Here is a 26849-nt window from a genome sequence, read left to right on the forward strand (position 1 = left end):
AATACAATGATGGCGCGCGTAGCTGGTAACAACGGAGACATCAACAGGTTGAACGAGACTTTGTATTATGTTGGGGCAGCCGACTTTGCAATTAGTTCTGCTTTGTTGAATTTTATGTAGTCCCATATAGATATATGTGTGTATGTAGCCATGGTTAGGGTAGTCGTAAAGAACTAGAATATTGTTTGTATAGTTAGGAATAGGTCACTAGTAGAAATTCGGAACTCTGTTTTATTTCACCTGTGTTAGGTTGTTACTAAATAATTATTACTTTGGAACTCTATTTTATTTCTTTTAATTTTGACAAATTTATAATTAGAAATTTTATATTTTTTAATTTAGTTATTATACTCCTTTTAATTTTATAATTAGATTTTTTATGTCAAATATATTAAAACTAACAGAATAATATTTTTCTGAAAAATATGTAACTAAATATCTAATTATGTTCTAAATATGTTCCAGAAGGTGACCATCGTAGTACGGTACTGGCCATAGCTCACAAATAGTTCCCGGGAAATAACTCTGCAGCACCTGAAGTAGTTTCGGCACCTTGTTGTATGACTCCACCCAATCCCCGTAGATCTGAGCAATTATCTTCTACTTTGTCTTTCACACCTTTCTGTAAGAGGGTTTGAAGTGATAGCGCTGTCGGACTGCACCTTGCAGGACAAGAATGCTGATGGAGGGGTTAGATTGTATCAACGACAAGATGACCTTGCAGATGAGACTGCTATCCAGCTGTCGATAGTCCTGGGACATGGTGGGTGCTAAACAAGTGTGCACTCCACCAACCCTCCGAATCTCCCTGACAAAATAAAACAACCATGTTTAGGCGTCATGGTTTAAAAGTACTTAATATATGACAACCATAAATGAGTAAGTACACCTCAATTAAACTTGAATTCACCAGTATCCGAGATTCTGTCGAAGGACAACATGGAGACTCTATGGACAGCCATTTGTAGCTTGACAGCATTGCACATGGTACTTTAATCGGTTCGATTCGATCACCCAGTACTCTGTACTCCGGTGAATACTATAGTTCTTCACACCCTACATCATTGCATCTCGGCACTTGAATCTGTGGCCGACCCGAAACTTTACCCCACCGTCTAGGTTGTAATCCTCCTCTCCCATATTGGAAAACGGAGTTCTCTTATGCATGGCATCCAGATTCAACGTATGATAGTGACTTGGTACATCTGATAGCGCTGAAATTGGGTGAGGGGAAAAACATAGCCCACAGCTGCCTCAGCGGACGTCTCTGAAACAAAATCCTCGTTATCACCCCCTTAGAAGAATTGATGTTGCCAATATCGGCAACGTAATCTTTGTCAGAGTCTTCCTCACCCATCTCCATGTCCTCCACTGGAATGGCGACATGAATGGGTGGTGGTGCGAGAGGTCGGTCGTCCTGTACATAGGTCGAGTGTACAGAACCACCACCACCAACATCTCCAACCTTGGGAGAAAGCTCCATCACTTGCTCTCCCATGATTCTCCCATTGATGTCGGACATGAGTCGCACATGCTCGTCCCCTTGAAGTCGAAATAGTTAAAACCAGAAAACTCAATTACCCAACGGTGCCAGCAACCTATACCCCACCATTTCGATCTCCCTCGTTTCTGTGCCACCAAGGTTGCTCAAAATCAAACTCTTCAACTCGGACAACGAACTCACATGCTGAGTGCGCAATAGAATCGGATTTTTACACTCAAATATCACCTCCATTGTCGTCATTTCTCATACGACAATAGGGGTAAACACACACAACTATGTATACGCTATTACTGGCCATTGTTGCCTTCTTTTTGTGAGAAAACGGGACAGAAGAAGATATGAGATGAATGTGGAGAATGCCAAGGATTAGACATCCTTTTATAGTTGGTGAAAAATTGTCTTACTGTATCTCATTTACACTTATCTCGTTTACACTATGAACGAGATAATCCTCCATGTATGTCGTTTACAGTGTAACCGATATATACACGTGTCACTTTTACGTATCTTATCTGGTTTATACTGTAAACGAGATACATGTAAAATTATCTCATTCACAATGTAAACAAGATAAGAGAGGGTGACGGATTTTGGTAATAAATTTTAAAATTATTTATTTCAGTAATTATTATATTTATTTTATTTATTAAAATAAAAAATCCCGAAGCATAATAGTGAAAATTGAAATGTCTAACGTTGTAACCTAACCGTAAGCGGCTACACCCTGTTTCTCTTTCTCATTGAACCCCTCCATCTCAATTTTAGGGATGATTACCATCGAATTCACCTTCGGATTTATCCGACAGTAACCCATAGTGTGCCACCAAAATGCGTTGTTTCACTAAACTAGCTTAGTATCGGATTTTTCCGACGGTAAATTCCATGATAAAGTTTGCGCCTATTCCATCCCTTTTCCCTGTAAGTATTTCCCACGAATTTACCGTCGGATAAGTGAATTCGTCGGTAACAATTTGACGCAACGAATTCTATATTAAAATCGTCCATAAATTCGTCAGTAACGCGAGATGCTAAATCTTACGGAACATATATATATATATATTATATATATATGGAGTTTTTTAGCAATATGGCTTTGGATGGCTAAGAAAGCCCAAGCGTTGACTGGCGCCTTGCAACATGGCACATATGGATAACTTTTTTTTTGTCATAACCCACACATGCTCATACACACACACACAATATATGGCTCTTTTATCACCTCCGGCTAGAGATCGAACCTAGTGTAGCATCTTCGAAGGAAAACAACTTTGTCATTAGAACACAACCTTAGCCACGATAATTCTTTCGATTAAACAATGTACTATCTGGGAATGTGGTAAATAGCATATGTATTAACTGCGACGGCAAATATAATTTGCCTCTAGAAGAAGAATTGATAGGTAGGGTTGTACATGGATTAGATTTGATTTGCATATTCGTAGTGTTTTATTCGATTCAAAAATTATGGATAAGATCCAATTAGCAAAGCCATTAAATCAGATCCAATCCAATCCACATACTCAAATGATCAAATCACGGATTTGAGATAGATACCCATGAATCTGATCCGCATATCCACAATAAATAAATAATATATATAGTTAAATATAATATAGCCTAACCTAACCAACAAATCCTAAATCGCTTTGCATTTCAGCACTATATCTCACTCCCTCTCCAAGTTACAGTTTTACCATCACCGAACACCACCATCATCCTCGTTCATGCTCTGCACCGCCACGCCGGAGGTTTTTCGCCGCTGATGTTCCTCGATTGCGCTCTTCTCTTCCTCATCGCTCTCGTCTTTTCCTCGATCATGCTCCTCGTTTCTTATCGCTCACCTCCTTACTGTTTCACCGATCTCCTCACCTCTGTTCATCATCTTTGTTTTTCTGTTCTTCTGATTTTTTCTTCTGTTTCTGTTGCTTGTATAATGCATTTATTGATTATTATTTTATTGTGTATGTGAGTAGCTCATCATCCAATTCAATTACTTTTATATCTCTCTCTTTTGTTTGTCTATAGTTTTTAGTTATCAAAACTCGAGCCACAACGTATCAATTGACAACTTCAATGATTAATAAATAAGTTAGCAATATTTTACTTGTAATAATGAGAAGCATAAATAAATAAATAAATAAATTATAATTAGAGAAAGATGATTAAATGATATTATGTGTGGTCATAAAAGGTTGGAAATTTTTCATACGTTCTAAGTAAAAGTAGTAGGGATGACAACGGTCTCTATGGGGGCGAGGACATGCCTCCCGCCCCCAATATCTGTCCCCGTTCCCGCCTCGTCCTCACGACGGGTAACGGGGACCCCATATCTCCCGAGAAATTGGGTCTCCACGAATTTTTGTAAAGACTAATAAAAAATAAAAAAAATAGAAAAAAATAAAGATATCCTCAATTGTCATTACAAATATAATATCCATAGTTTTTAAAGACTTAAATAGCAATAACAACAAACATAAACATCCAAACATATCCATAACTAACCATATCCATAAACAACCAAACAAAGTTCATCACATTATAAAAACATAATTCTCAAATCTCAATCCTCCTTTTATCCCGTAATGGTAGCGATGGTAGATTCTCACTTACTTAAATTCTACATTGAAAAAAAAATAATTTAAATTAAAATCATATAATAACTCAATAAGTCAATAATATAAAAACCTCTTAACATTTGTACCATTTTTGTAGTGCTCGGCAATAATTGTAGCCAGGTGGAATAAATAGAACACTAGAGTTGTTTATGACAAATTGTTATAAAACAAAAAAACTAAAGATTTCACACAACATTGAGGATCAACTAGAAAAATTACAACACCTAAACAATGGACCACTAGGTCATAATAGAGACATTGAGTGATTGTTTTGAGTTCACAGCACGCACAAACTCCTATATAGAATCGATAGGTTTGAATTTGTCACTTAGCCATTAACCAAGATACAGAAAACAGAAGTTACAGAAATCTCAGCATAATACTCTTTCCATTAACACATCAACTTTAATACAAAATTCAAATTTATTTAACGTCTTTATATCAATTGAAGTTATAATTTCAAAATGAGATACACAAATCATGAGCCAATGCAGCAATATACAAACTCTTGTATACATATGCAGGATATAATAAAAGTTTTACTTAACCTAACTCAGAGTCAAAGTAAGGAATAAAAATTTCAGAATCAACAATTTAACACATTAAAATCATAGGAATCAAAATCAAAATTAGAAATTATCACAAATCCTTCAAAATCAAAGCTAACAATGAAGATCTCAAAGTTCTGTCACTTACCCGACGGAGAAGAGGCGACGGCCGACGACCAGATGATGCGACCAGATGACGCAGACGACGATAACGGGACGCGACTAGAACCAGATGACACCAACGAACACGCCTTCGCGGAAAGAAGCAACGATGGCGAAGACGACGAGCTCCCTAGTGCGGTGTGCCGGTGAGCGCGACGTGACAGTGAAGGGACTGAGATCCACAGGGGCGTGAGAGACTGAGACGTCGCGATAAGGAAGACGAACTGAGGGGATGGGTGATGGGGAGGTGGCGGTGACGGACTGAGCGGATGGGAGCCTGGGACTCTGGGAGGTGGCCTCCGTTGGTGGTTCAGAGGATGGGTTTGAGGCTGAGTTCAAATCTGATGAGGCCACGAGAAATTGAGGGTTTGTGAAATGTGAATTGAACAACGGTTAGGGTTTTACTTTTTTTCATTATGTTATATATATTAAGGAACATTTTAGTCCTTTTACATAGGCGAGAATTAAACAGATCTCTACGGGGCGGAGACCTTTATTCTTGCTCCGCCCCATTTATTATACGGGATCCCACCTCCCATCTTCGCAGGTAGAAAACTTTTTTCATATCCGACAGATAAATTTCTGCGGATACCCGTTCTACTAGATATTTTTGCCATTCCTAAATAATAATAATAATAATAATAATAATAATAATAATAATAATAATAATAATAAAGGTGGCAACGTCCACTTATATAATAATGAGATGCTAAAGAGAATGCCGGAAATAGCTAGCAGATTCACATAATCTGATAATCACATGCAACTATAAATTAAAAGCTAGAAAGACAACACCAAATTAAGATTGAGGTCAGAAAAGCAGTGAACCACCATCTCTATACGTCCTTAATTGATTACTGAATAGAAAGACAACAACAAATTAAGATTGGGGTCCAGAAAAGCAGTGAATCACTATCCCTATATGTCCTTAAGACTATAAATATGGATACAAAATTAAAGATACAAAGACACAAAAATATATTTAATAGATAAGATATAAATAAAAATATTATATTTAAAAATATTAAATTAATATATTTTATATTTATTTTAATAAAAAAATATATAAATACTAATAAAAAATATATTTTATTTTTTTATTATTTTTATTAATTTTTTATGATTATATTGTTTATTATTATATATTTTTTTAAAATTAAAAAAAAATAAATTTTTATAATTTATTTTAATTTATTATCAAATAAAATATTAAAATATTAAATTTTGTATCTTTATTTTTTATATCTTATTTTTAATATTTTATGTTATCCGATTTTCAAAACCGCCTAATTGATTATTGAATAGGGCTCACAAGTAATTAAGAGATCAACAATCGGATATAGTAGTTATAATAATAATAAATAAATAACTCAACACTTTATAGCTACCACAAAATCGGCTCTCTATAACGAGAAAGGGCCAAGTGAAAAACAGAATTGAGAAAAAAACTTGTACGGAGATAAAGACAGAAGTGTGATATATTATTTAATGAAAGTACTCAGTTCAAATCAACCAAAGTACTCAGTTCAAATCAACCACTTGCCAGTTGCCACGACAAAATAAATCAAGGCAGGATGACAAAAGAGCAGGTGGAGGTAAGCGTGGAAAACGTGGTAAGCGTGAGTTTGGTACAAAATGTCAAAATAGGTTATATTTAAGAACAAGTGTAATGAGCCGTGCGCCATTGAAATTATAATTTTAAATTATTTTTTAAAAATTAATTTAAATTATAATCATTTAATTAATAAATAATTAATATGATATAATTTTTTTAATTTAGTATTAATTAAATTAATTCTAAAATGTTTATTAATTGTTTTTAATAATATATTTTATTCAATAAATCAGACATATATACTGATTATGATCATAAATAATATAGTAATAGTTAAATCTACCAAAAAATATATTGACTATTATTACACTATAAAACAAATTAAATATAAAGGTTATTAACACTTATAAATCTATAAAATTACACTGTCTTTGATTCATGCAAGAGTTTACTTATCAAATAAACTTAAAATATGAACAAAAAATATTTATAAAATGGAGCTAGCAACACTTGAAAGAATCATGGAAAATAATCAACTTACCTTATTGTCCATGAGAACCATTTTTATGTAAATCGTCTTATTCTTATCAAATTTGGATGGAACTTTTCATAATCGTATATATTAATTTTGTTAAATAATATATATATATATATATATATATATATATATATATATATATATATATTATGGTAGTTTTTCTTAATATATATACATATACATAAATAATTCTATACATATATATAAATAAAAAAATATATAAATTATATTTTGTTAAACTCTATGTTACCGGTTATTAAAAATATTTAAATCACATATATTAATTATTTTTTGTTATAATTATTTCGTTTTATATATATAATTAATTTTTATTCTACAATCGTGTAATAATTTTTTTTATATACATATATATTCCTCAATCCTGACCCTATTTATACGCATATTAATAGTTTTTTTTCTAATAATGATGTTTTAATTTTTCATTTTCCTTTTTTCACGCATCTTTCTTTTTTTTAAATAGTGATGTTTTAATATTATTTTCTTTTTTAAAATATTTTTTTCTTAATAATTACATTACTAATTTGAAATATAAAATGAAAAAAAAGGTGGTACATATATCCAAAAAAAAAATAAACTTAAAAATCAGAAAAAAATTTATATTAAAAAATATAAAAATAATATATTCAAAAAGAATAGTCGTAATATATAAATTGAGTCAACATTTTAAATTTATCTAAACCTAATTTAATCAAATACTAATATTAGAAATAAATTACTTAAATAATATTTAATCTATTCTAGTCCTTAGACTCGTATAGATTAGAGTCATTCTCGTAACCACAACCAACTGAAACAACATCGTAAGTTCGAAAGAATTCGTGCAAATTCAAACCATTTCCTTGTTCTTTGAAAATCTTCTGTATCTCTGATAGAGTTGAATCGTAATTTCTTTTATGGAAAAAGAGTTATAGAGGTGGCTTTGATGTATTGGAGACAAAAATTCAGAAGTCACTATTTATATTTGAGTGTGACACCCATTAAACCCTAAAGGCCAAATAAAATAGTATCTCTGATTTTATTCTCATTTAATTCTAAATCAAAAGTAATAATAACTTATTTAATTCAACATTTATGATAATAAATGAAATGAGCATTATATAAGTTATTTAATGTAAAATAACTTAATTTGCGATTATAATTAATATATGTATTGCCCATAAATAGATTAGGAAATAATAATTTCGTAACAAAATAATCATTCAATTTGAATTACAATTAATTGATTGATGGAAATTATAATAAATTGTATGATGTTTAAATAATTGACCAAATCAATTAGTTGAAATAATTAATTTATTATAATAAATTAAATTTAATGAGTTCAAAAAATCAAAAAACACCATCAGAAATATGCCAGTGATGCCACGATAGTTTTATCATTAAGTGCATAAATTTATTAATAGAATAGATATTTACAAATTATTATATTAAATACAGTAATGTCACGACACTTAAATTCAAAAAGAACATGTGATGAATTATAATAAATCTATACATGAGAAGTAAAAATAAAATAAGCAATTAAAAATACAGTAAAAAGAGCAATTAAAAAAAGTAAAAGAAGATAAAAAAAGATAATGTGTGGAGTAGATAAAAAATGTATTGCAATAGAATATTAATATAATTAATTAATACAAAGGATGAAAGAGAAAAATCAAAATACGATCTTATTAAAAAAAATTTCAAAAAATAAAAAATAAAAAAATCTATTAATAAACTTTTATAAAAATATTACAAAAAATTTAAATTATCTTTAAATGAAATAATAATACCCTTAAGAATTAATAATCAAAATAAATAAAAAAGAATTAATATAAAACAAAATCATAAAAAAATATTAGCAAAATTAAGATAAAAGAAAAAAAATTACAAATTACAAATTACCTTAAGTACAAAATAGAGAAAGAGAAAAGGGATATATAAAATAATAAGATAATAAATTGAATTAATTGATTTCATTTATTTCTTTGCTTTATAAATTATTTATTAAATAATTTAATATTTATCTCGATCAAATTAAATAATAAATTAGTTATAATTAATTTGGTTTAATAATCAAAAAAAATAAAATAATTTGATATTTACTCTAATTAAATTAAATATTTGAATTTATGATTAATCTAATTTAATGAATCAAATAAAATATTAAATGATAAAATATTTATCCAAATCAAATCAAATTACATAATTTATTAGTTATAATTAATACAATTGAATAAATTAAATACATTAAATTGAAAAATAATTTAATTAATTTGTGTCTTAAGGACACATTTTAAAAATATTTATTTTTCAACAATTTTTATAAAATATTTTTTATAATATTTTTAACTTATAGTCTAAAGGCACAGTTATAATAATCCATTAAAAAGTACTTAATTAGTTAATACAAATAATTAGTATAATTGATTTAGTTTAATAAATCAAAAGAACTAAATGTGAAAGGAAGAGATAAAGAAAAAGTGAAATTATAAAAATATGTAGTCATTAAAATTTAAAAAGCAATAAAAAAAGTCCCTTTTTAGTTTTTTATTTATTAATTATTAATTTATTATAATTAATTTCACAATATTTATTATACATTATTCATCTTACAAATTAATACAATTAATTAATCGATATCAATTATTGATAATTAATTATAATTGATATAACTCATTTCGCTATACTTTCTAAATAAATAATTAAAAATGCACGCCTCAATTTTTTGTTAAAGTAGAATAAAATAAAATACATAAATTGAGTAGATATAAATCTGAAAATTATAAAATTTTATTAACAACTCAAATAAATTAGTATCATAAAACTAAATTTAATGTCTATTTTAAAATAATTATTGACCTTTTATTCTTTTAATTATTAATAATTTAAATAAAGTAATACCCTATAACTTATTTTGTTATCTATTTTAAGCAAATACTAACATTCTGTTTTTCTAATTACTAACATTCTATCTTTCTTTACTTACCCATTCTAATTACTAACATTCTATTTTTCTAAGAAAACTAACATTCTATTTTTATTTTGTTATCCGTGGAAACAATTCCTCAATAAAAAATCGAGCTCCTTCCAAGTAAACTAACTTTAACCATATTTCATTAGATTGGTCATAATAGGTGAGTATATCCAACCATCATTCGGTAAAGTATGTGAGTATATCCAGCCATCATTCGGTAAAGTAGAGTTTATTGCCCCTTCTTTGAACCTTACATCTAGGGGTAAGCACGGCCCGGTCCGGCCCGAGATCCGTCCCGGGCCCAATGAAATTTGGGCCATTTAGACCCGGACCCGAAGAGACCCGAAGTTGACCCGGAAAAAAAAATGAAACCTTGGAACTAAATGAAACCGGGACCGGGCCAAGGCTCGGGTCATCCAGACCCGACCCGGCGGCCCAGTAACTCAATATGCGCTATAGTGCAAGTGCATTAGTGGCTTAGTGCTGTGCTATACAATTTGTCAATTTGAATCAGGGGAAAAGGGGGTTAGGGCATTAACGCGTTCACTGCAGATCTGAGAAATTCAACCTCACTCCCTCATTCATTCAACCTCAGCCCAGTCCTCAGTCCCCACTCCCCACTCCCTAGTTCGGCAGTCTCCACTCCGCCACTTCCCACGGCCGACGCTGACCCAGTGACCCCTGACCTCATCTTCTCTACCCACGGGCCACTCTCAGTCTCCCAGCAAGCAGCCACGGACGACGCACTCCCAGCGGCAGCAAGCACGCATCACGCAGTCGCCCGCTACTCCATCCTCGTCTTCCCAGGAAGCACGCACAAGGAAGTCTCACCCCCACTACCCCAGTCTTGAGTCTCTGGCAAAGCCATTCCTTCTACTGACGATGGTGCTGCCCTGCTTTTCGTGACGTGTCGCATCTGGTGGACGTGTAGTTGATGTCTTCCGCAGCTCTTTATCACCATTAATGGCTGAAGCTTTGATATGCACTCAAAGTTGGTTGTGCCCTTCTAAACAAAGAGATGGAGATCAAGAATTTGATTTATTTGATAGCAGTCAGAAGATTGTTGAAGGTACATTTATGATATTTTTTATTATTTGTAACTTATTTATTTCAAGTAATAATCTTTTATATGAAAAATGAGTAACTTTATATGTTTTGTAGGTTTCACTAATGCATCCACATCATAAGGAACAAGTTGACAACATTAATGGCTATTGATGGATAATGGTTATTCATGTGGAATTATTATTTTGTAAACTTTAATATTTTCATTTGTTTAGTTATTATAAGACTAAGTTAATGTTTTATATTTAGAATGCACAAGACTTTAAGACTAATGTATAATATTGTGTTGTTTGTATTGACTTAAATATTTAGTGTTATTAGACAATATTAGTATTGATTGTGGTTAATAGTTATGTTTTAATTTTAGAAAAGGTAAAGTGATGTGAATGGCCCGGTTTTCACCCGGTATAGTCGTGACCCGAAATGATATGGGTTTCATCGGGTTTAGGGTCGGGTTCGGGTCTCATAAATGGACCCGGTGCATATTTCGGGTCGGGTCTGGGTCACACCAAACCTGATTTCACCCGGCCCATGCACACCCCTACTTACATCCATGTAGTTGAAACCCGAATCAGTGAAGACAACTCAATGAGGTATTTCATGGATGTGATGCATTGTAAATGACTATGGCAAAAGACAATTGAACTGGAACATTAGACGATAAGAATAATTTAGAGTAACAACAATTAATAAATTATCAAAAGAATAATATAATAGAATGAGTATATGAAAAATACTATAAAAAGTATAAATTGTACCTTAAAATGATCAACTTCGATAAAAAAAAACGAAGAATACATTCTTATTCTATGAAGTGGTAAAAGAAAAATAATAAATATAAAATTATGAATTGACTCTCAAATTTAGATTCATGTACCACAGAAAAACACTATATATAGACTTTAGTAAAATAAAAATATATATGTAAATTACTTATTATTAAGGTAATTTTTTATTATATACAGTAATTACACATCATATATTAGTTTTGTTTAAATTATATAATTTTATCATATCATGATTAGAATCATTATCTTCTATTATAATCAGAGAAATCTCGAACAATGACTAAGAATATTATACCTGATATACACAGATTGAAATAGAAATATATGTCTTAAAATTTAGAAATATAAATTCTATTATATCTTCCTAAACAAACCTAAACAACTCTACACTAATAACCCGTGCCATATCATGTTTTTCAAAACTTATATTTAGGAACATATAGAATTTTAATAATAATACACGGGTAATTGAAATAGTTTATATACGGATTTTTTAAGTTATTATTATTATTATTATTATTATTATTATTATTATTATTATTATTATTATTATTATTATTATTATTGGATAATAAATAAGAATTAGAATTATATCAATATTTTTAAAATTAATATAATTAAAATGACTAAAAATATTTAAAATTAATGTGCGTTATTAATATCATAAAATTTGGTCATTTTATGATTACCTTCAAATATTCTTAACGACCGGTGCAATTATATTATCATTATTATTATTATTATTATTAAAATGATTAAAAGTAGTTTTAATTGATAATTGATAAGTATTTTAATAATGTATTAAATATTGATTTGATATAATTATAATGAAGATATGTTTCTAAATTAGTACAATTATGTATTATTCATAAAATATTAATTATAATATAATTATAATAAATATATTTTTATAAAATAATTTAGAATAGAGAATAGGAAAGTTCATTTTGGAGAGAAAACGGAGTCATGAGAGATCGACATGTCACCTTCATTAGTTGGGAGAAAACCCAATTTTAATATATTAAGTAGAGTAGATGTTAACAGGGATTTGTTTCAAAAATTTAAATTAATAAGAGAAGATAATATAAATAGTTATATTTTTAATATTTTTTTAAAAAATTCTTTTAGATTTATTTGATTTTTGTATAGGTCTTTTTTGTTTTATTTGTCTTATATTATTCTTTCTATTTTTTAGATATACCAAGGATCAAATTCTAAATTTTTTAATATAAAATTTTGATACTACGTCTTAAAATCACTCATTCTAAAAATTTAAACCGATAGGAAAAATAATATGAATGACTATATTTCTAATAAGGTAGAAATGCTTCATTATTCTCCTCCAAACTTGAGAATATTTATTCTTATTTCTATTTTTCACATTCTCTAAGTGTTTCATCTCTCATTTCCTTTTGATCATTTTTATGAAAATTCTAATAAATTTTTTAAAAAATTAAAATAAAAAATCATAATATGTTAAAACAATATATAAATACATTTGTCTTCATTTTTTTCTTTTTTTCTCTTATTTGATTTTTTTCTCCTTTTTTTCTTCTCATCTTTTTTATTATCATCACCACTTTTTCTTTTCTTATATATGTTTAGAAAATTATAGAACATAAATTTTGATGCACAATACAAAAATTTGATACGCGGCACAAATTTTTAAAGGACTACATACTCATAACATTCCACTCAACCACAACTAGAAAATGGATTAATATAGACAGATTTATAGATAGATTTAGTCTTTATTACAGATAAATTTTTAGTTACCGACGGATTTGTCTCTTCGTAAAAGTCTCGTCGAAAATTATTTACCGACGGATTTTTTTGTCAGAAAATTACCGACGAATTTTTACTAGTTACCGACAGATTTTTCTCTGTAAATTCTCCATCCATTTCCTTGAAATGTTGAACAATCCGTTGGTAATTACGGACGGATTTTTCAACGGATTTTTCGTCGGTAATTACAGACGAATTTTCTGTCGGTAATTGAATCCTTGGAAAATCATCCCAAACTCTGAATACAGATAGAAAATCCGTCTATAAATCTATCAATAAAGTAAAATAATTTTTTTTAAGATTTTCCATTACAAAATAAACTTGTTTTCATACAAAATAAATGTAAATTTAATAAATACAAATTTTTATTGATGGTACAAATAGAAAAACACACCAGTGAGTACAAAGCGCTTTCTTTATAATAAGAAGCAATTATTTTCACGCAATAATACAAACTGAATACATTAGATGACAAGTAACTACTAGTGGACTCATCAGGATTCAATATCCTAATTTATGGATAGCTTCATTTTTTCTTGAGCTTCTTAGTGATGGTGGCAATATACTTGCCTTGGTGGAATGCTTGCTCCAACTCAAGTTAGTTGGTTGTCTTGATCCATCACCACCAATTCGGGCACCGTACGTACGGACTGCCACCCTTCACTTCTTTCATCTCGAACATGCCGCCGCTGAATGTATACCCGATTGAGACAGTCTATCTCTGCTTCCAATTCAATAGAGAATTAATTAAGACTAATGAGACAACAAAATATTTTATATGAATAAAAATATAACTAGGAACATGTAAATTATAAAATGCAAAACATAAAATTACGCTTGGATATCTGGTTGGACGTTGCATGAGCAAGCTATAGAAATAACATATCAAGTTTTAAATATAGGTTACAGACCTATATGTTCAACTAATCAGTACAGAGAGGTTACTATTTTATTTATAAGTAAAAGATTAACAACATTTTCAAGTTTGAATGTGTAGATCGAAAAGCAGAAAAGATTTAGAAATAGCAAGAGAAACTCAGATAAGATAACTAAAAACATCACCAGAAGGTGTGTGTGTTAAACTTCAAGGCTCCACCCACTTTGTCCTCAGTTATTAATTACTATAATTTGAACAGCACCTAGCAACATATAAACAATTGGAAAATCATGAATAAATAACTGGTGATTTCAATTGCATTTCTAGTGAATTTGCTAATAACAAAATACATAATACCAAGTGGTATATTGTGGATTCCAATTATCATGCTGGTAAGTCTAGTAAAATAATTTCACATCCATTATAAGTTACCTTACCACCAGAAACATGATGAAATCCCAAGTTAATTATAAGATTCCTTTAGTGAGTTAGTTAGAGAAGTTACTCACTGTAAATAATGTAAATAATGGATATAGCAGTTAGTTCATGTCTTTGATCATTTGCTACAGTTTAGCTTCTCTATCATTGTAACCCAAAAGTTCATCAATATACACTATCTTGGGATTCCAGTTCAAACACATTGATCCCTACATATCTAGATAATGTCTAAACCTATAGTTATAAGTACCATTTCTCATTAATTTTTGTAAAACACAAAAACAATTATGTAACATTATTACCTCATACAAGTGATTCTTGCTCTATGACCATTAAACAAAAAGTTAGCATCTTCTGATCCCGCATCATCCCTATCCAAATCTGTCATTTCCACGATTGAACCCTGGTAAACAACAATAAGTAAAGTGAATGTCGAGATTAATAACAGTCAACAAATATTTAACAAATCAAATTTTCTCATAACTTCAAAAGATATTTCCAAAGAACTGCTACAACAATATTAACTTAAAACAAAAAATGAGGTATAAGCAGTAAAAGGCAGCTCTTCGTAGTTAAAATAAATAAATCATTTTAAAAAAATCTCATACTATCAATCGTCAAAAGAAAAACTTGGACATCAGCTAAACTATAAAAAGAAAATTAGAAGCAGATCATGAAACTCAAGGACACCAATGAAATCAAGATCATAAAAATGATCACAAATACAACTTCTGCCTGGTAACCTACTGAGGTCTTGAGAAAATCCAACACTCGAGTAAATTCACAATCACAGGAATTACTAACAAGTTTGATTACAAGAAAATAGCTTAACTTCTTTGGCAGAGATGTAATACCTTCTGGAGCACACAACTTGTTTTTGGAATTGGCTGCATGAAATCATATAAGTACCATTTTGAAGAGTTTGGGCTTCACTTCTTTCTGTATATAGTGGCTGACACCCAGGCAAAGCAAGTGCTTGCGCCGTGTATTACAGCGAAAAATATCATTGCAGTTCCAAGCCAGGTGTGATATCTAACTGAAGCTTCAAATTAGATGCCGAGTATCTGAAATAGAGCTAATCCCCTTAAGATAGGAAGAAGAAGCAAAGCAATGCAGGCTTCGGCTAGCAACCCAAACCGGGTCGCTTAAAATGAGCAAAATCTCTTAAAATGCAGAACTAAAGAAAACAAAAGCTCAAATAGAAATACAAGTGTTCAACAACATACCACTGCCAGTAGCCTTCATGATTGCATTGCTAATAAACGGTACTTTCGAACACATTGCAGCTATCACCCGTACCTTTAGCCAATTAGGATGATTGTCTCACATTACAGAAGTACAGAATACATAAACTGATTAAACACAAGCATGCCATTTATTCTATATTTCGGTTGCATCTTACTTAGCAACTTTTCATGCTTGGTAAAATGCTAGATTGAAACTAAGCACTAGACACATTATCTTTAAATGTTAACAATAGCAATATCATATATAACAAGAATCCTAAACACTATTTTTCCCTTATGGAGAAACGATTTATCATCAACCTAAAATTAAACAGGATAAAGGTAGAAAAAATGTCATAATTTCAATCTTATGAGTAGTTATTCACTGATGGAGGAGTAGCATCCAGTGAAGGAAAATGAGATTTTGGGATAACAAGAGAGTGCCTGGTAAATAAAGTGCATGTTAGTTGACAAAACAATGATATGCAGAATAGTTGAAAAGGTAAATTTATTGCCTTATTGGATCATGAATTTCAAGAACAAATGATTACCGAATCCTAGAAAACTGTTAACTAGCAGTGGACTTGAGATGATAATTGATGAGGTCCTTGAACTTCTGCATGAGATAATGATCATTGAAAGTGAAAACAGCCACTAAAGTGATTGAATAGAACTTGATATTACCTGCTTCTTTGATTTGCTAGTAACTAAAGGTCACACACAGTCACAAACAAAATAGGTTGAATAGATAAGCAGAAACACAATTTTGCTAATCCTCCAAACGCAAAACTACCGAGAAGAAGCATTACCAGAGAAGAAGCCACTAACTGAATTAAATTTCTGTTCTAGACAACATTCATCAAGCTCATATTAACAACGTTCAGCAATGTTCAGCAATCCAGATTAACAATCTAAACATTTCTCAGCTATTCAGAATCAAAATCTAATCTAATCCTATTTTAACAACCTAAAAATCCACTAATCAGAAAACAAATCTTACTAAACTAATTACTAAAATCAAACTAACTAAACAAAATTAATTGAACTCAATAGAAATTAAAAGAATTTTGAAACCAAAACCTGGAAGCAGAGACAATCAAAAGAGCGCAGAAGGAAAGAAGGATGCCCAGGTCTCTACGGTTCGAACAAGGGGAAAGAGAGAGGTGAAATCGCGGCTGACGGTGGAACCGTAGCTGACGGTGGAATCGCGGCTGACGGTGGAACCGATTTTGGTCACCACGGAGCTAGGGCTTGCGCGAAGGTAGCCGTGACATTGACTGGAGGAGATGATGGCTGTAGCGCTGGAAGAGATGATGGCTGTAGCCAGAACTAAGAAGGATAAAAGGAGAGAGAGAGAGGTGTGGCAGTGGTGGAGCTTGAACTTGCTTTGTTCTGTGAACTAGAAAGAACGAGAGAGACAGGGGTGTTTAAAAAAGAGGAGAAGAAGGAGAAGGTAGCTGCGGCAGTTAGGGTGGCCGGCAGTGGCGCTGTGGGTAAGGAGAGGAGGAGAAGAAGTAGCCCGTTGACGGAGAAGAAGGGTGAGGAATGCTTGGTTTAGCTCTTGATTTGTTTGTTGTGAATGGAGCTCGAGCAATGGTAGGTTTAACTTATTATTTTCGACGGATTATTTTAAGTTACAGACAAATTTTTTGTCTGTAATAATTTAATGAAATGTAGCATTTTTATTCATTTAATTACAGACAAATTTATGCTAATTCATTTTTTATTTTCAACAAAAAATCCCTCATAAATTTCGTCTGTATTTTCGTGGGATAAAATCCGTCGAAAATATCCGTCTGTAATAACTAATTTTCAAGTAGTGAACCAACAAAAATACAATATATAAATTATTAGTACACAACCACTACAAAAAGACATTAATTTAATTTGCGGAGTTTTTTTCGGCGGTTTTTAACCCCCGTAATTTGCGTTATGGCAGTTTCACAAATTGACGGAATTAGGTGTCTTGTAATTTAATTACAAAAATTTTTGCGGGAAGAAGAAGATTTTGCGCCCACCAAATTGTGTAGGCGAATTATTTTTAATTTAAGGGGTTGTTAGAAATCATACTATTTAAAATTAAAACTCCCGTTAATAATTTTTTTAATAAAATAAAAGGGAATGTTTTATCTTCAAATTCAAATTTACAGAATTTTTTTTAAACCTCCATTAACAAATTTCTACAATATAGCCTTTTTTTTGTAGTGAACACAAAAAATTTGATGCATAGTATAAAAATTTTTAAAAGATTATATATCAAAAATATATTGACATTCAACTAACAAAATACATACAATACAGTATAATGCAAAAAAATTTTATGCACATATAATACAAAAAATTTTAATGTATAACACAGAAATTTGTGAAGGATCACAATTGACTCACCCAACCAACAAAATATAATCGTAATAAAAAAATATTTGCTATGTGTAAAAATTTCTGTTACTATAGGTAAAATTTTTTGTGCTATGTATAAGAATTTCTATGCTATATCGATAAATTTGTGATATATATAAAGAGAAAAGGTTAAAAGTCAGAAAAAATTATTATTTTTGGCAAGTACTTTTAACTATAAGTTTAATTCTTTCTAATAACATATTTTTAGCCTACATTTTTAAATATGCTAGCTAGTTAATGATTAAAAATAATAAATTTTACTGGTTCTTTAACAATTCTCATGTACAAAAATTTTTATACTAAAAGAACACGAAAAAATCAAGAAGTATAGTGCCGCATGCGCCCGTTTATTTTCTATTAGACTTATGCTAATTTAGTTAAACTTAATTACAAAAATATTTATATATATAATATCACCGATATGCAATTACTTAATAACAATTATATTTTTATATATATTGCAAAAATATTTAAGATATAATAGTATTTTTCATGTTTTAAAGTATTTCTCAAATCACATATTATATAAATTTAATCAATTTCTTTAGTTATTTTTTTATTACTTATTACTTTGGAAATTGAGAAGAATAAATTTGTTCCTAATTTAGCAAAAAGTAACTGCAAAATTGTTTTCTACCTTGATTTTGCAGCCTAAGTTTGTGAAATTATTATTACAAGGATGTGATGATTTATGTTATTGAGTTAATATTCAATTTGGCTCCTAAATTTATATACGAATTTTAATTTAATTTCTAATATTTTAATTATTTTTATTTAGTCTTTAAATTTTATAAACATGATTCATATTAATTTTTGGGATAATTTTTAGCACACAAATATTAATAAAGTCAGACATAGACAGTTAAATATCACATTAAAACTTGTAAAATAACGTTATTTTAGTTTTGGCGCTTAAATAGTCCAAAAATGATAATAAATTACTTGTTTTGGAAAAAAAAATTAATAAACACTATTTTTTTACTATTTAAGTATCAAAACAAAAACAATTATGTTTTAGAGATCAAATTAAAACTCGCATACAAATTTAGTAACCAAATTGAATACTAGCTGCATGTTATTACATAAGCTAATATAATTTTTTATTTAAATAAAACAAAAGCCTATAAACCAGTGTTGTAAAAATCAGATCGGACTGGTCAATTCGATAAAAAACCGGTGAACCGAATTCTAAATCGATCCAGTCCGCTAATTAGACCGAACAAAGAAGAGAATCGGTGTGAACCGATCAAATTCAATAAAATCGATCCAACCGATCTGTTGAAAATTAAAATTTTGTAAAATGAGTGAGGTGCGGTTCAAATCCTTGTTCTCAATGAAAAAAAAAAGTCACAACCAGCAGGCTGTCACAATTCTACTTAATATGGTTACAAATTATTATATATAGATATCTTTTATTAAATATATTTACTTTTGTTTAATTTATTTTAATTTTAGTTATAAATTCATTTATTTTTAAATTAATTATATTTTTATTTAACAATAATTATAAATTCACTTTTTTTTTCATAATTATATAATATCTATTAATATTATTTTTTAATAAATACTTGTAGTATATAATAGTAAAATAGATATAAATTTATTAATAAATTATTAAAATTTGAAAATAATTATTATTTTAATATAAAAACAAAATAAAATATTTATGATAGAATAAAATTAATAAAATGCTTATTATTTCTATTTCATATTATTTTAGAATAGCTGAATATTCTTAAAATGTTAATAAAAATATGTATTTTAAATTTTAACTTTAAATTTTTTATTATTGTTTATTTTTTATTTACATAAGATCGGATTAACCGGTTCAACCAATGACCCATCGGTTGAATCAATAACTCAACAACCCAATAACTTGATCAGTTTGATCACCGATTCGGTTCTAACAACTATACTATAAACCACAAGTTTTGGCTAGCATCGCATATAAAATACCCCCAAAACCTTCATATTTTCTATCATCAAAAGAATCATAAATTTTCCCACAAACTAAGATATATTCATTAAGCATGATAACCATTCTCCTTGGCATATTAGTATTTGTAGTCGCCATTGTTTTGTTGCATCCAAAGGATGATCGGAATAAAGTTCCACCACCTGGCCCCAAGGCATTGCCACTCATCGGTAACCTCCACATGTTAGGAACACAACCACACCGCAGCCTCCAAGCCCTCGCCGAAAAATACGGACCCATAATGTTCTTGAAGCTAGGGCAAGTTCCAACTGTAGTTGTTTCTTCTCCGGAAGCTGCTAAGCTATTCCTCAAGACTCATGACCTAGATTTTGCAAACAGGTCTAAATTTCAGGTCAGTGATAATTAATATTTAATAGTGAAAAAAACAACTCAGGACTTACTATTAAATCCCCCCAAAGACATTCGGTGTTGACGTGTTGTTAGCTGTATTTAAGACCTCCATATTTTGCAGTTGTTACTATATATTATGGACTATATTTAATTTGGCCATACTTTTCGGTTTCGGAATTTGGGATATAAAAAATGTTTGAAATAGTCAAAATTTATTTTATTTATTTTTAATTAATTTTAGTAATAATTAATAAATATTAAATAAAATAATTTTTTTTCTTTAACATTACCGTTGTGGTATATCTACATACAAATGTATCTTTTTTATAATGTGATTTATGCGTATTTTTAATATTTTTGTCATATCCTAAATACCAAATAATATTAATGTGATATATATAATGACGACTTCAGATCGTAACTAACAAATGAAAATTATTATGTTATATGTACACTAAAAATTAATTACTAAATTAATTATCAATATAAAATATATATTAAAATAAAAAATATATATTAAAAATAAGTTAAATAATATATATATTTATATAGAAATATATGATGATTGATTTAGTAGCTAATAATTTTGTATAAATATAATTTTAACAAAGTAAATTCTTAGTAATTAGACATTTTATTACGAGAAAGTTTAGGGAACCAGTAGATTTTGTGATTTTTAGTCATTAATTAGTCATCAATAATGTTTTTAATGGTGTGAGATTGTATTTAATGGTATAAAATCATTCAATTTTTTTTATGGTTAAGTGATGACCAAAATTTAACAAAAGTGCTGACCCCTAGCACCCTTCTTTTATTATATTATGTAAGTCAACCCACTATCATACAAAATTGTTTGGATGTGTATGGGTGGTTCAGGCCGTGGAGATGTTTTTCAATGGCGGAAAGGGCATTGGGATGGCACAGTACGGTTGGTATTGGCGGCACATGAAGAAGTTATGCATATTGCAACTTTTAAGTGGATCAAAGGTTGAGATGTATGGTCCTTTAAGGAGGAAGGAGTTGGAAATGTTGGTGAAGTCTCTATGCAATGCTTCTGCGTCAGGTGAGGTTGTGAATCTTAGTATGATGCTGAAGGAGCTTTCTGAGAATATTACATTCAAGATGGTGTTGGGTCGAAGGGATGACAATAATAGGTTCAACTTAAAGGCCCTTGTTGACTTAGTCAGCTTGGCTGGAGCTTTCAATATTGCAGATTACGTGCCTATCCTTGGCATCTTTGATTTTCAGGTAATCCCCAATCCAACCTGAAAGAAGAATTAGCTGCTGTGTCGTGTGTATGACTGTATGTGTGTGTGTTTTTTTTTAAGTAGGCACACTTTGAGGAAGAAAAAATTAAGAGGGGAAAAATATTTTTACGGAATAAAATGATAGAGAACTAATATTTTTAGGGGAAAAAAACAAAAAAATTAGGGTGTTTTATTTTTGATACTGTCATTTTCTATATGATTTTTTTACATTGTATATTTATATAAATTTATACAAAAAAAGTGATTATCAAACTAAACATAATAATATCTATTTCCTCCTGAGTAATTAGGAAACCTTTTCCTGTTATATCTAAGAAAGAGAACCTAACCTCAATTGAGAGTACAAGAAAATTTATAAAATAGTAAAAAAAGAAAGTAATAATTATTATTAAATTTATAATTTTATTATGTGTGAATCTCATTATTTTAATTTAAAAATAATTATATTTTTATTTTCTTACTTTATCAACTTTTTCGTCTTGGAATGGTTTGATCCTAAAAGAATTTTATTCCCCTAAGTAAATATTTATCCATCTAAAATTATAATTAAAACAAACCTCCTTCTATTAGGTCATAAATTTTACTTAGATCAACTTGGATTGGTTTGGTAGAAGATCACATGTTTGGAGTGTATTTTTAAAGTTAGGAATATATTTTAAAAGAACACAGGTAGGTTTTAAAAGTTAGAAATGTATTTTAAAATTAGTTTGTATTTATTAAATTAAAAAGTCTAATATATGTTAATAAATATCAAAATTTACTTATATATTTATATTTATTATGATATTATTAAATTTTAAATTTATTTAATTTTATTAAATATAATTGTTGTTGTTTGTTCTTATTCATTACAAGGAAAACACTGAATACCGTTGGATCTATAAAATAAATCCGCCGCTAAATAAATTACCATTGTCCTTGGATTGATGGTATCAACGTCGTCAAAAACTGCTTACCATCGGATTTATTTTGTCCGACGCTAATTATCGGCAAATTTTCTGTCGGTCTTTTCAATGAATTTGGCGAGATTGTGTTGATGGTTTCCGTGGGATAAATTCGACTGTAACTTTGGTGCTGTTTCATGTGTTTAATTAGGCGCCATGTTACCGTCGAATTTTTCCGACGTTAATATTAATTTTATAAACTCTAAAGTTTTTTTGGTATAGTTTTTTTTTTTGAAAGAGGAGCTCAATACAATAAGTGGAGCAAAAAGGATAACACCGTAGAAAACAACTAACTAAAGAAGAACAAGCAAACAAAAAGCAAGAATAGATCTCCCTTTGTCATCTCCGGCATTACCATCAACAACAGAAGGGGTCTGCACCTAACCAGTCCTTGTAGCTCAGAGAGGACATGTTGATAATCTCCGCAACCCCTTTTCCTTTGTTTTGAAAAATCCTCCGGTTTCGTTCCAACCATACGTTCTAAATTATCGCACAAAAGCACACCATCCATCTCTTACCCTCCTCCTTTCTATTTGGCATAGTTAAGCCACAATTAAAATACTCTTGTTAACGAAATTGTTAGCAGAAATTTAATGTCACCAGAAATCAAAAAATTATTTTATTAAAAATTAAATGGTCTGAATGAAATAAAATTGTATAAATATAGACTACAATGAAGTAGACAAACAAAAATGCGTAAAACTCTAAATCCTATATATCACGGTAATCTTCATCGTCGTTGTCGTTCTCGTCGGTGTCGTGGTCCCCTTGCTAAGGCGGCGGAGGAGATGTTATCATCAGTGCCCCACCAGTAGTGTCACTGCTGTCTCTAGTGTGCATCTACTGGCTGTACTCCTCCGTCAGGTTAGAGTTGACGGCAATGCGTGCAAGAATCTCTCGATATCTCTGCTCAGACTACTCCGCCAGTTGGTGAAACTCCTGTGTTAGCTTTTACACCTCCTGCCTTAAGTTGAAAACTTCCTGGGGATCAATAGAGCTGGTGGCAGAGGCAGAGGAAGCCAACAACACAGAGGAGCAGAGACCATTGGCGAAGAATGACCCCAACCTGAAGCGGCAATTCTTGTGGGGTTCAGAGGTATTCTCGTGCAAAATCCTATTGAGATCCACCACGGAGGTCTCGGAGCCGGCTTCATCGGCCCCACTAGGCAGTTGAAATTGCTAGATCGCGACCTCCAACCTCTGCATGTACTTCTCATGTGTTACACACGTTAGTTGTGATTAGGATAATAGTTAAATAATTGACTTTAAATCAAATAAAGTTTAAACTTAGGTTTAATTTAAACTCACATAATGAGTCGCAGACCGCTCGTCAGTAAATCTCTCCTTATTTGCCTTCAACGTATGGGTATACTTGAAGGTCTCCGATAGTGTCGCCTCACGATCCAACAACTTAGAATACAAATTAATATATCAACCAACCAATAAAATAAATGAACAATTTAAACAATGAGAGACAAATATAAGCATGAACCAAAATCTTAACTGTAATTTCGAAAACATAATTTTAATTTTTTTGATTTCACTGAAAATGTTATGAAAATTTCGACAGAGCCCCTAAAATTTGGATTTAGCCACCCTTGAAGGGTTCCACCCAACATTTTTCAGCAATCTCATAGCCTAATCTAACCTATTCTAACCTATCCTAATCACCTAAATTCACTAAAACAGAAAATTAAACTAACATTTACTCTACTAACTAATTAATTAAATTGATAATAAAAAGGAAAGTAGAAAACTAATTCAAGTAACTACTAACATATTAAACAATGCCAAAATTCTTATCAGACTGGTCTTCGTCTTCATGAAGGTCGCCGATCCACCCATATACCTCGACGACCTAGGCAAAGCCCTGTTAGCGACATTCATCAGATGGCGACGCTTGAACCCCTCGTTATCTCTAAAATACGCCTCCGAGTCACACTTAATGTTTGGACGAATCCACGATGTCAGGTGGTCTTTCTCCTTATGAACGTCGCTCATCATCTGCTGAAACCACTTGGCGGCGTAATGGTCATAGGTCTTCCTGATCATCACATTGTATTCTGCATCCCATATGAATTTCAACTGCACAAAGTGATTCACTAAGATTAGTTAGTCGGAATGAAATACAGTTCTTATACAATTAAGTAATTCAAATGAAATTGGATTCTTGCCGTCCACTTCTAAAACCACCACTCTCTCACATCAGTCGGAATCTATGTGTAGGTCGGCCATGGATGGTCGTACAAGGACTTAATGACCTCGGATATCTCCTATGTGCATGCATTGGGGTTTGGTGCAAACCTGTAAGAGAAAAACCCCACATTAACAAACACAAAAGATAAACAAATTTAAGATAAACAAATTTGACATAAACAAACTTAAGATAAACAAACCTAATATTAAAAGATTGAACTCACGACTGCATGTCATCGGGCCAATCCCCAACCAAATGACGGACGGTAGTGGAGGGGCATCCTGCTCGGGAGCATTGAAAGAATCACTCACCGCGAACTCTGTTGACGTCGTCGCTGCATCTACAGGGGCATAGCAGAAGGAGGCACCCAGTTCAGGTTTGGGACCACGAAGAATTACTGGTCCAATAGACCCGCTTGTGACATCACAGCGGTCAACGGGGTAGTCGGAATAGAGGGCGATGACTGGACAACCCTGGGGGATCCGGTGGAAGCCCGCCCTATACCACAACCACGTGACCCACTCGATCTACCGCTGCTACCCATTGTCATATCTATATAGCGAATATATTAGTAACATATTAATAACATAACAAACACCAATAAATAATAACATAAGAATAAACTCAAGAAGTAACAAATAATTCTAAAAGTATTTTAGTTTAGTAAATAAAAAAAGAAAAATTACATTGTGTTTTAGTTTCAAAATAATTAAACTAGAATGAATAAATGTTTTGGTTTGTTTAGCAAACTAACAAGTGCCTACAGAGCACTAAAACACTAATTGCAAAGGAGAAATTTTTCTTTTATAAGAACCAAAATGAACATATAAATATATAGTTCTCTTGTAAATGCCACAAATATTTATCATAACACCAACTTAATAAAATAAAAAATGTAAACTAAGATCAAAATAATTATTCAAATTAACAATTGCACAAAAATATAGCAACCCAACAATTAATTATAACAATTACAAAAACATAATTTTAATTTTTTTGATTTCACTGAAAATCTTATATAAATTTTGACAGAGTCTCCTCTAACATTCGCATTTCTCTATCTTTTAAGAGTTCCATGCAAACTAAATATCCATCAATCCTTCTCATCTGGTTAATTTTTTTTCAATCATTATTAAAGTAACATACAAATAGCTCAATCATTATTAACACAGTCAAGCATTTAACTAACAATTTCATCAGCAAATAGCTCATTAATTCAATATTTTTCAACAATCTCAGAGACTAATCTAACCCTAATCTAACCTATTCTAACCTATCCTAACCATCTAAATCCACTAAAACAAAAAATTAAACTAACTAATCTCTACTAACTAATTAATTAACTTGATATAATAGAATTTGAAATATTAAGAGTTCAAACAAAAAACCTTGAAGAGGGATGGAGGTGTAGTGACGGCAAAAGCAGAAGCGGCAGGGACGTTCAGCAGCGGCGGCAGCATTTTCAGCAGCATAGGAGATTGACGAAGAGGAGAGATGAAAAGGTTAGAGAGAGAGTGAAAGGGTGAGAGGAGAGAGAGGGACGAAGGGGAGAAGTTAGAGAGAGAGAGAGAGAGAGAGAGAGAGAGAGAGAGAATTCGAAATGGGACGATGGGTGAGAGGAGAGAGAGGGACGAAG

At 30.7% G+C, this 26849-nt stretch overlaps 1 protein-coding gene and 1 long non-coding RNA gene across 2 annotated transcripts; one reads left to right on the plus strand and one right to left on the minus strand.

Annotated features, from left to right (window-relative positions):
• Window positions 1-13893: 13893 nt before the first annotated feature.
• Window positions 13894-16220, minus strand: LOC112799794 (uncharacterized). Its single transcript, XR_003201222.3, has 5 exons — window positions 16079-16220; window positions 15707-15916; window positions 15155-15255; window positions 14600-14676; window positions 13894-14258 (listed from the first exon to the last, which is right to left on the minus strand). It is a non-coding gene; the product is annotated as an uncharacterized lncRNA (long non-coding RNA).
• A 4288-nt stretch (window positions 16221-20508) lies between these two features.
• LOC112799795 (cytochrome P450 CYP736A12-like) lies at window positions 20509-24190 on the plus strand. The gene is made up of 3 exons (XM_072196048.1): window positions 20509-20805; window positions 21681-22052; window positions 23987-24190. The coding sequence occupies exons 1-3, from the start codon at window positions 20509-20511 to the stop codon at window positions 24188-24190; spliced, it is 873 nt and encodes a 290-aa protein (XP_072052149.1).
• The last annotated feature ends 2659 nt before the right edge of the window (window positions 24191-26849 follow it).

This window comes from Arachis hypogaea, chromosome 5 (assembly GCF_003086295.3).
Source record: "Arachis hypogaea cultivar Tifrunner chromosome 5, arahy.Tifrunner.gnm2.J5K5, whole genome shotgun sequence".
NCBI classification, from domain to species: Eukaryota; Viridiplantae; Streptophyta; class Magnoliopsida; order Fabales; family Fabaceae; genus Arachis; species Arachis hypogaea.

Bases quoted from the DNA above. Each gene is read 5' to 3' on its own strand.
- LOC112799795 (XM_072196048.1), top strand. From the start codon at position 20,509: ATGATAACCATTCTCCTTGGCATATTAGTATTTGTAGTCGCCATTGTT. The intron at 20,806-21,680 runs GTCAGTGATAAT...TGGGTGGTTCAG, and splicing joins CAAACAGGTCTAAATTTCAG to GCCGTGGAGATGTTTTTCAA. The intron at 22,053-23,986 runs GTAATCCCCAAT...TCCTGCCTTAAG, and splicing joins TTGGCATCTTTGATTTTCAG to TTGAAAACTTCCTGGGGATC.